Genomic DNA, 10824 nt, shown 5'->3' with positions numbered 1-10824 from the left:
TTTGTTCCAGAAATTTTTATAGGCTGTTGAAGCTTTTTAGATTGCTTTCTGATAACACTGTTTGTTTCTTTTCTTTTGCACTCTTGATACTCCTGGACGATTGAAGAGAGGAATGCACTTGTGATCTTGTCATCTTCCTTCTTTGTTGAATCTCCAAACGTGCTTCTCTATTTCTTTGACTGTAGCAGGTTGTCCGTCATACGTGCCCTACAAACTATGAATACGTTCAATAATTTCTGCTCTTATGTCGGCTCTCTTACTACGGCCATAACACTGATATGGGCGAATGGGTGGCAAAGGTCCAGCTTCCTTGGTATGTTCTGACCTAGCAGGTTGTGTGGATGGAGAGGGCATAGAGACTGCATAGATGCTGTGATCAGTTTGGGTTGATGCATCATGGAGTGCTCTCAAGGAATCGTCAATATTGCTGTGTTCAGTGTTCCCTCCTTCCAAGGCATCAGAGACAGTTTTCTGGTTTTGATAAACCAATAGAAAGAATATTATGAACTTGTAGTTTACGTTCACATTCGGCATTGTTGACATCAAATTATTGAAATTTTGAAGTATTTGAACAGTCTCGCCAAATAACATTTACCTAGTACTGACGACAAACCTTGAGGTAAACTACATGTAACAGCCGCTCCCGATTAACTCAAATGAAAGTGAAAACCCACAAGACAATACAGTATTAGAACAAAAAAAGCAATCTGGCAGACCAGTAGGCGTTCTCTTATCACACATAACCAACATGCAAAAAAAATCTTACCTGCAACTTATCGCATTTCCCTTCCAACTGGATACGGCTTCTACAAGACATGCACATCCTTTTCTTGCGACCTTTGTGCCGACCATCTTTATCTATTTGACAAATCTTCACCTCAAAGTCCGTGGCGACCCTAAGCTCTACCTCGTCTGAATGTCCCCACGTCTTGTGATGTGGGCAACGACACGAAGCGGTGTTCGGCATTTTTAACTTCAAATCATAGACTTCATTTCCAATCAACAATAAAAATGTAAATAACACTTGTTTGAATAAATAATCTGAATAAACCCACAGAAATCCAACCAAAGAATTCTACAACAAACGTGGTAACTCCGCAGTAAAATTGCAATCCAATATGGCGGCCGACCGTAAAACCATCCGTCTCTTTGGTTAGACCCAGTTCCCCTTTTCTCATGGTAACGAAACTGGCCATGTACAATGTTGATGATGCTGGGACCGAATTTAACGCCAAAAATAGCCAAAAAAATCATTTGATGGGCATTTTTGCCCCGATTTCGACTTTTCGGCCAATCAGAGACCAGAATTTTAATTCAGTTAGATAATTAGCTGTTGACAGCTTTGGATTTCGGATGCCTACTTCCTATGTGGACCATTACTTAAAAAAAAACTGAATGACCAGTCATCGAGAGTAGTATCGCTCTGTGCCTTGGGGTGGTGTTAAAGAAGCAGAAATAAATGATCGGTCGCTGACCGAGAGAGAGGTGTGTCTCTTTCCCTCAATTCAGTATGAATAATGCATGATAAGGATGAAAAGAACGCAACTCGAAAGGAGTTTGGGAGAGAGCCGAGTCTAGAAGAATACACAAGGAACCAGTCATGTACCAGGGATTTTGACCACGGTGCTGGCCCACTGATCTTTTGTTGGCACTTCGACTGTAAATTTGTTAAACACATCGGTGACTACTAACACATTCTCTCTGCCATCTGAAGCTGCCTCAAGCTGGGTGAAATCCATAGCTAGTACTTCCAGAGTACTTCCTCAATCTTCAGACCATGCCCTTGCAGTTTTCAGAACAGCATCTCGAGGCACTACGGGTGGGTTCTGATGTCTTGGCCAAAGGCAGTGATGTGATCAAGGTAGACAATCAGTATCTCCAACAATTCATCTCGGAAAATGGTCTGCATAACCCTTTGGAACGTTGCAGAAGCTCCTCCCAATCTGAATGGCATCCTGTTGTATTCGAACAATCTAAAGGGGGTGGTGCAAGCTGTCTTATGTCTGTCAGCAGGGGCAAATTCTACTTGATTTTAGGCAGAAGCCAAATCAATGGTAGAGAAGTACTTAGCACCTCCCAAGATATCAAGGATCTCATCTATCCTTGGTAATGGGTAAGCGTCATGCTTCACCTTGGCATTAAGCTGGCGGTAGTCCACGCACACGCACAGGGCACTGTTCTTCTTCTGGACTAGGACAATGGGGGAAGCATTGTTATTCTGACTGGGTCTGTTTACACCTTTATCCAGCAGATCTTGTAAATGCTGTTTGACCTCAGCTAGCTGATTCGGGTGAATGCTGGTTAACTGGTATGTTTTCACAGTTTGGAATCTGATGCTGGATCATAGTCGTTCTGCCAAGGCTGTTTTCTTCTCTGGAGAATACGTCTGCATAACTGGTGAAGATTCGCAAGGCTTCTTGCTTTTCTGCTGGGGTTCCTGGGAAATCGTCTAGGCTGATTTCTGCAGGTAGGTCTTCTGCTCTAAGGGGATGTACAGGGATGTCATTCCCTGAGGGGGGGGGGGGTAGGCTTCTACTGCTCTGCACTCAGGGCATAAGATACTATTACTTCATTACTCTGTACATCAAACTGTAGCTTCTCTCCACTGGTCACCGTAACTGTACCGTGTACCGTTCCAATGCGAGTTCACGGCTTTAGCCATACATCCTTTTGGGAAGGGTTTGTTACTTGTATCATGAAACACATCTTAGAGGCGTCAACTAAGGTATTTGCTAGCTGGAGGTTTCCTGGTACTGGCACACTGAGGGGCTCGACTAGAGCATTGGGACCACAGGCTGGACCAGTGACAGCAACACTTGCTACAGAATTTGTGGGGTCTAGGACTGGGTACATTCCAACGACACCTTAGGAAGGGTTTTCTGAAGTCCTTGGTTCGGCATAAGGCCGTTGCTGGAGCAGGGCACCAAACTGTGGAATCTGCACCAAAACATTTGTCGCAAGGAGTCCAGGTATGTCTCTTCTCTGCTTGGTAGTGGCTGGGGTGTTTTTTAGGACCAGTACTCCACAGCTGGGTACTTTCACCCCATCAAGTTCTACAGTAAGTTCCAGGTAGCCAAGGTATGGAATCTCGAGCCCATTTGGAGAACGAAGGGTTAGCATCTGCCCTTCTTTCCTCATGTGCCCACAGGTTGGCTGGAGTTTCTTCTTATAGAAATCTTGATACCATGGAGCCTGAATCTACCACACACAGTACGTCAACATCGCTAAGTCTTGCTTGAATTGTTGGGGTACCACCAACCATATGTATTGGCATGCAGTCATCATTAGGTAGACGTTTTGAGCCACTTTTCCCCTCCACGGCATGGCTCACTGCTGTGGAGCTTTCTCGTTTAACGCCGGCAGCTGCTTGTTGTCAGATCGTCTGTTCCTGCTGCCGCCACTCTGTTGGTTTTGTCTGGTATTGCTAGGGCAGTCTCTGCAGAGATGGGTCCATGACCCAGAGCCAAAACATCCAGGATGTCACCATTGTTGACTACCCATGGAGAGCTGGGAGATGGCCTGTTGCTGCCTCTCTAGAGCGGCCTGCTGACATTGAATCTGTTTTGCCAGGATCTTCTGTCCCACTACCAGCTCACTTATCACTTTGGGCAGGTCAGCAGCTCCCTTCACCTCATCACAGGTAACTTTGTTAGGGGGGTTTCCTGTTGTGGCCTCACGCACAACAGCCTTTCTTGGGGGGGTTCCGTCCTCGTCAATCCAGCACTGAACCTCATCTCTGATCTCTTGGAAGGTTTTGGTGGGATGGTGTCAACCCAGCACTTGATATCTCTTCGGAGCTGGGGATCTGCCAAGTTCTCCAGAAACTGGTCTCTTAGGAGCTTGTCCTTGTCCGTGACCACTGGTACATCCAGGTGCTCCACCCATGCTAGACGTAGCATGAAAGCATGGGAGAACTCACAAACTGATTCATGATCCCTCTGTCTTTTTTTAAAGAAATTCCATTGGGCTTTGGTGCTAGTGAGTCCTTCAGTGAAACAGTCTCGCAGGCCCTTGAAGACTGCAGCAGGGATGGCTCTCTTCTCAGCTGGGTGTAGGCGGACCTCTTCCTTGGCTACACTGTCCAGGTGGTAGAGCAAAAAGTCCATGCCATCAGCATCTGTTTGTCCAGCGATGGCCCAGGTGGCATTCCTAATCCACTCTTCCAGCATCTTATCGTCACGGCTGCCAGCAAACTTCCTAAGTATGCGCTCTCTGTGCACTTTCACTGTGATATGGCCAGGGTTTGCGGAACTTGAATCAGAGGCAGATGCGCTAGGACCATTCTGGTTCTGAAGCTGCTGCTCTAATGCCGCCAACATGTCAGTAAGCTCTTTTATCTGGGCTCCTGTCATCCTATTTGTTAGGTCGTTCCCATTTTTCTCTACTTAAGATTTTCAACAATCCCACTTCTGACACCAAAATGTAAGACGGCCAAACGGTCAACACAAGAGCAACAGATTTGAGCTTAAGTTTTATGAGTTTATTGATCAAACAAAAACGGGAATGAGAAACTAAAATGCAAAAATAGAGTAAAAACTACAATAAGCTAAAAAGTATTTATAAGCTAAATATTAGAAACAAGAATAAGACTAGATAGCTGATTATGTAATGCTCGCTAATAAATTGCGTGTAAAAAAGTGCAATTAAGATTACTTAGGAAACTATAAAAGTGACTTAAAAATGTTAACAAACCAAAAGTTGAGTATAATCTGAGAACATAACGTGAAGTGCACAATAGACAAAAACCAGGGATTCGGATTACGTGTCTTGCATAACAATAGAGCATGACTAAGCTAATACTAACTGGGACAATGAAACCAAATCACGAAAACAGCAATGGCAAAAGGATAATTGGAACAAAAATGGATTGAATACAAGGGAACAATTACAGGAAATGATCGGAAACAAAGGTAAGCAATGATACGGTAACTACTGGCGAGAACAATAGCAGAATGTTTAACAGGCAAATTATTTGCTGTGCCAGGCTAAAGGTCAAATGAGATAAACACTCTAAACAGAGAGCTATTGAAAATGCGGCTAAATTATAAGAATATTGCTACAAACTAAGGAAATAGAAAGCAAATAAACCAAACTAAAAGGCATAAAATAATAAAGAAATAGGAAAATAATGTAACATACCAAATGTTATTGATAAAGACACATCCGTGGGAGACTTGAAAATATATACTTGACTTGAGGACTTGCTCTCCTTAGGTAAACCAACTGAACCAACTGGATATACTGAGCAAGTGGTTGCCAATTTATAATAGATTTGGAGGAAAATAAAAAATAACTATAAACCAAATAAGGCTAGGCCATATAAAGCTTGATTTTGCTATAAGAAGCGAATATGACATGATGAGGAGCCAAGCACGACAAAATAATTTCATTCAGAATCCTGTGAAATATGTAGCTTGATATACACTCCAAAAACTAACTGTAAAAGACAGCATGTTAACTATTCTGCAGACTACTGGTAACAGTTTAGACTAGAGTGAGGCTAGACATCTATTGCATCCGTCAGGGATACAATTATACTGAAAGAAAATTCTACAAGTAAACAATCCTAGAAGTGTTCCCTGTAAAAATTCCCTGTAAATTGTTGTAATCACCAACTTGTGAGAAAAAACAGAAACTCTTAAAAAAATGCTTATCAAATGTTGTTTTACCGTAAATGTTTGTATGACAAAACGCTACCACAAGTGATATCAAAACACTGATTTTGAAATAAAATAAAGTTCTTGTTTTAAAAGATCCGTACGTTTGTAAAAATGATTTACGAGGCACAAAGAGAAAACGTACCATCTTTGCAACTGCGTGAATGCCACTTTTCAAGTAAGTCGCGGTGAATGGTGATAGGATTTGCTAGGTCTCCATTAGGTATACTCAGCGCAATCCAATAATTTATTGCAGGAAGATGCTTTTTGTTCACCAAGGCTGGGTGGTTAGAAATCCAGCTTTAGCTTGAAGAACTTAACACTTGACTTGTGAAATACTTGCTATCACTTTTGTCTCCCTTATCCTCAGGGTTGTTTTATTTTTCTTCAGCGCTTTCCTTGGCCCTTGTGTGTCAATAGCACTAAAGAAAAAAGCCACACTTTTTACTCCTGCAAAAGATGATATCAAAATCAGGTTTCTTTATTCGACCAATGGATTTATCACAAGGATTCATAATTGACATTTCAAGTCATTTTGAATGCAAACCTTGCAATGCATTGTCGCAGGCGTCTCACGTTCTGCACACCTCGTTCCATCCTTCCTGTAGGCCTTCATCGATATTGCCTGTACACGTACAACTCACGACAATACATTTGTACACAACTATCAGACTTAAATAGCACAAAAGCAGTTCCTTTAATATTTTTTAATTTTCTCACTGTTTAGTTGGTGATAAGGAAAATTTGCTCTTTGCTTCCCCATCGTAAAGCAGACTGATGTAACATCAACAAAGTGATGTGCTTTTATCGAAGTAACCATGTGACTTCACTGTAAATAATTATATCAATGAAATTTTCCCAGTAGACAAATTCTGACAACCTTATCCATTGTCCAACTTTAGTCACAGTTATTACATAATCCAAAACTGTGATAATTGACAACTATTACTGAAGACATTGACCTAAATTAGCGACTTAATCCTGATTCCATGATATCTGTGAAATCTGCAAAATTCTCTGACTAAAAAACCTTCTTTGCGATGAATTCTAGCTACTGAAATCCACGTGAACTGCCAGTTTTACCCTCTTCAAAGATTGTGTCGAGAAGGGAATTAACGGATAACTGAATACTAAATGAAACTTTGCTGAGGACCTTCCTGAGAAGAGGTGGACTTACAGAAAAAAGAAATGAAAATAGAAAGGTACTAACACCAACAATAATAATATAAAGTTTGTTTTCATTTAGTCACAAGGAACAACTGGTTCCTTTTTTATCGTTTAAGAAACAAAGGTCCTCTTTCAACAGTTCTAATTTCCCTTCCTATTCCTTTCGAAGTGATTGAGGAACAAATGTTCCCAATCTAATTTCTCACTCGACACAGTAAGGAACAAATTTTTCCTATTTACTGGCATATCCACTGCTGTTCAGAGGGTCTTGTTCCCTTGCAGTTCAAATTGTTCCTATTCATGCCCAACAGGAAAGGAATTGTTCCCAATTGACGTGGTTTTTTGTTCCTCAAGAGGAGTGTTACGTTCTGCGTATAAATGGGAACAGGTTCCGAATTTGTGACAAAGGAAGTAGCATTCCATTTTGAGCAAAGTGTAAAAAGGAGTATAGGAAAATAGTTCCTATTTATCGTAAACCATCTCAAACTGTTGTCCATCACTTCCTCTATACATATTTATCAAAACATATACCGTTGGACAATCAGGTTAAGCACTAGACTTACCTACTACATGCTTAATGTCGTTTGGGCTGGCCCATGCAAGTTCAGGCTTGTCTTTGTTTCTTTTCAATTAATTATGTACCAATTACAGACAAGGAAGCAATGGGGCAAGGGGCGAGAATGACCGAGTTTGGGCAGAGATGAGTCAATAGGTGAATAGGATGATCTCTTGGGGAACCTTTGGCTAGTATAAGTGCTTGCAATCTTTAGAAAGATATCGATTTCCACCTAATGCTTAAGATGAACAGAAGAGGTAAGGATGTCAATTGGTCAAAAATAGTAAATGCATCGCCAAAACCAAAGATACTTTGCTTAGAAGAGGTTGACAGAGATGGTCTTTTTCACTGCCCAGTGTAAATTTGTAACCACGATGGATTCAGTATGCAAAGAGGCTGTAGAAAACCCGATGTGAACAAACAAAGTTGGTACTATTACTTCGACAAGAAGCCAGACAGTGCTCAAATCAATATGCTTAGTCAATGAAACCAACAAATGTGAAGCCAGTGATCAAAAGATTACACCGCATAAGAGCAAGGCAATTGCCTCTTTTGATCCTACAAACAACATTGCCAAGAACTTTTTTTTGTGGCTCACTGGCAGTGTTGGAGGCTGTAGAAGTTATTGAGAAGCACAACCGATCATCAGCAAGTGCTTAAAGTTTCTCCAATTTTTTGCGAGGACAAAGAGGAGCTCACATTTGACATGGTGGACTTTAGTTTATGTTTACCGAATCTCCTTTTTAAGTTTGTTGATACGATGCAGGATGATTAGAACCTTGGACATGCAGGACGCAAATAAGCATTTACCTAAAACACCAGAAGAATTTAAAACAAAGATTGTATTGCATTGGTAGACTCGAAATGTCGCTTCATTTGGGGTACCTGTGGGTTTCCAGGCAACTCACACGATGCTATTATATTTCAATCCACACAACTTTGATCTGACATTAAAGAAGGAACCTTTATTCCTAAAATAGGGGCAAACCTAATGGGAGTACTTGTGCCCCCCTTAGTGGTTGGTGTTTCAGCATTCCCTTTCCAACCATGGCTAATGAAGCCATACGAAAATGCTGTTCTCACACCAGAGCAAAGATACTTTAACTATCGCCTCAGTAGGGCTAGAATGGTTACGGAAGAGTGTTATAGACAACTCAGAGGGAGGTGGCGAATTCTCTTAGGAAAATGTGAGGGCAGCAAAGAAGTCAGAGTGGCAACCCTTGCATGCATGGTTTTACACAAGTATGCATTGATAGACGGGACACGTTGGAAAAGTTGAATTGAAAAATCATAAGCGAGATAGGCAGCAGATCTTTGAACTACTCCAGATGACATCCTGTGAGCTGATTAGACTCCAGCCACCAAGCTATTGTCATACGCGATGCCCTTGCAGCAAACCTCTTTCTGGAGAAACAGACAGGTCTATTCTGTTAAATCCAAAGGAGGAGGCCCAGCTACTCTCAAACAATAAAGAAACTTTTTTGAGGCTGATTTTAAATTACATTTTAAACGGGTGTTTTAAATCCCACATTGGACAAGGCAAAGCTAGCGTTAAGGAGTAGCCTTAACATGTTTTTCGGGAGCTCATATTTTGTCTTCACAAACGCCTGCTAAACCGAGAACATTCCTTTGTCATAGCCTGCGTAGAAGTTTTATTCACGTGGTAAGTGACCAATCAACAGTTGTAAAATAAAGTGTTGACAAGCAAAACACTACTCATACCCTTGTGATAGTGTAAAAACCTGACCGCAGAGTTGCTTTTTTCCTTCTTTTCTTTCCTTTGCTAAATTTACATGTATGAAGTGCACAGAGTATTCTAAAATCTGACTAAATCTTCCTTTTCCCGCTCTGAGTGTGACATTTATTAGAGATCACATAGCTTTCCTTGTGATTGAGTAATTATCGGGTTACCTGTGGTCAAGGTCAACTTTCTAGAATTTGGAAAGTACATTGTGATTGGGTTAGCTTGAGAAAGGAATGTGTTCTTGGTTGAGCAGGCGTTTCTGGGGAGGGACAAAATACAAGCTCCCCTGAAAACGCCTGTATGGGAGGCTAGTTAACAAGGTGACGTGACTAACAAGGGCAGCCATTTAACTTGACATTAACATGAATGTTTAATTTCCAAACTTGTGAAAGTTATTGACATAAATTTCATCGTTGTTGTTGTTTACATTTAAAGTTCAAAATAGATGTAAGAAAAAGTAGTATGGAAGTAATGTATAAAATCAAAATCAGTCTCACTTGTTGGCCAAGACACTCAACTCACAACACTTAGCTACACAAAGGAAGGTTTACTGGGCAAATGTCCTAATGGGGCCCAGTGAAGCCCATTCAGACATTGTAGTTGTGAGGTCTTCCCTTTCATAAAAATTGATCACATTAATTTAATTGAATAGTTCTTTGGTAGAGTATGTAGCTGAGGTGGTATTTTGGTTAAAAGGTTGTTGGGTGTCCTGTAAATGCCAACATTTCAAAGAAATTACTAGAAGCTGCTCCTAAAAGAGTACATGCGAGCAGAATGCCCAGTTTCAAATTTCTGGGTAGAACCAACACAACTGTCAACATTTCTTGGTCTTTCTACCGTTATATAGAGCCATAAATAGCCCTCCTTAGCTTGTGTTTTGTTTTGTCAAAGTAGACAATGTAATAAAAGTCAACTGTTCCTTTTCTTTTTGTGCATGAATATTTTAGCTACAATAAATAAAAAGGGAAAATTCCTTTGAGAATGTCAAATGGTCTATGAAAGACATCTCGTCTGCTTATTCTGTGGTAGTTACATGTGTTTGATTTGTGATAAAAAAAAACATGCAAGATACTTTGTTATTATTTCTTGTTGTGTTTAAAGGCATGTATCCAGAGTAACTGTTAATTTTCATTTTTGCAGCAAAAAACCAATCTCCATAGCTTTTATCTTCTTGGAATCGTTTAATCCCAGTGCCAGATTTAATAGTAAGAGCAGCTTGTTTACACTCTGAAACACACTTTTTGAACTTGGATCTCATCTGATCAATGGTAAAGTAGAAATTTTCCTGTCTTCCAACAGTCCTCTTTCATTTCGTCACAAATGCTCCCATAAATTTCCCCATTCTGTTGGCACTTAAACTTCCTTAATATCAGCTTTTCTCTTGTACTCATCAGTGCTCACAATGATATCAATAAAGTCATTGAGCAGCTCTTGAGACCACCTCGGCTTTCTTCCCGGTTTTTTCTGCTTCTTGTTTGATGACTTACCGCACTTTTCTTTGTGTTCACCTACATCCTCTTCTGACTCTGAAAATCAGTCTCGTTCTTCACTGCTGTTACTGAGATGAAACAATTAATGATAACATTATTTGTTGGATTACCAATGACAAAAAAATGATGTTATCATCACTTTTGGCAAATTGCAAGTATTTGTGGTGAATGAAAATGGTCACTGAAAGAATGTTCAGGCTCATTCATTAC

At 40.7% G+C, this 10824-nt stretch overlaps 1 protein-coding gene across 1 annotated transcript; it reads right to left on the bottom strand.

Moving 5' to 3' along the window:
* Nucleotides 1-203: 203 nt before the first annotated feature.
* On the bottom strand, nucleotides 204-1166 carry LOC140935164 (uncharacterized). The gene is made up of 2 exons (XM_073384697.1): nucleotides 767-1166; nucleotides 204-471 (listed from the first exon to the last, which is right to left on the bottom strand). The coding sequence occupies exons 1-2, from the start codon at nucleotides 965-967 to the stop codon at nucleotides 208-210; spliced, it is 465 nt and encodes a 154-aa protein (XP_073240798.1). The 5' UTR covers nucleotides 968-1166; the 3' UTR covers nucleotides 204-207.
* Between the last annotated feature and the right edge of the window lie 9658 nt (nucleotides 1167-10824).

The sequence above is a fragment of the Porites lutea genome, chromosome 4 (genome assembly GCF_958299795.1).
Source record: "Porites lutea chromosome 4, jaPorLute2.1, whole genome shotgun sequence".
Taxonomy (NCBI): domain Eukaryota; kingdom Metazoa; phylum Cnidaria; class Anthozoa; order Scleractinia; family Poritidae; genus Porites; species Porites lutea.
The sequence above is the reverse complement of the archived record's forward strand: the minus strand, read 5'-3'. Positions and strand labels throughout refer to the sequence as shown.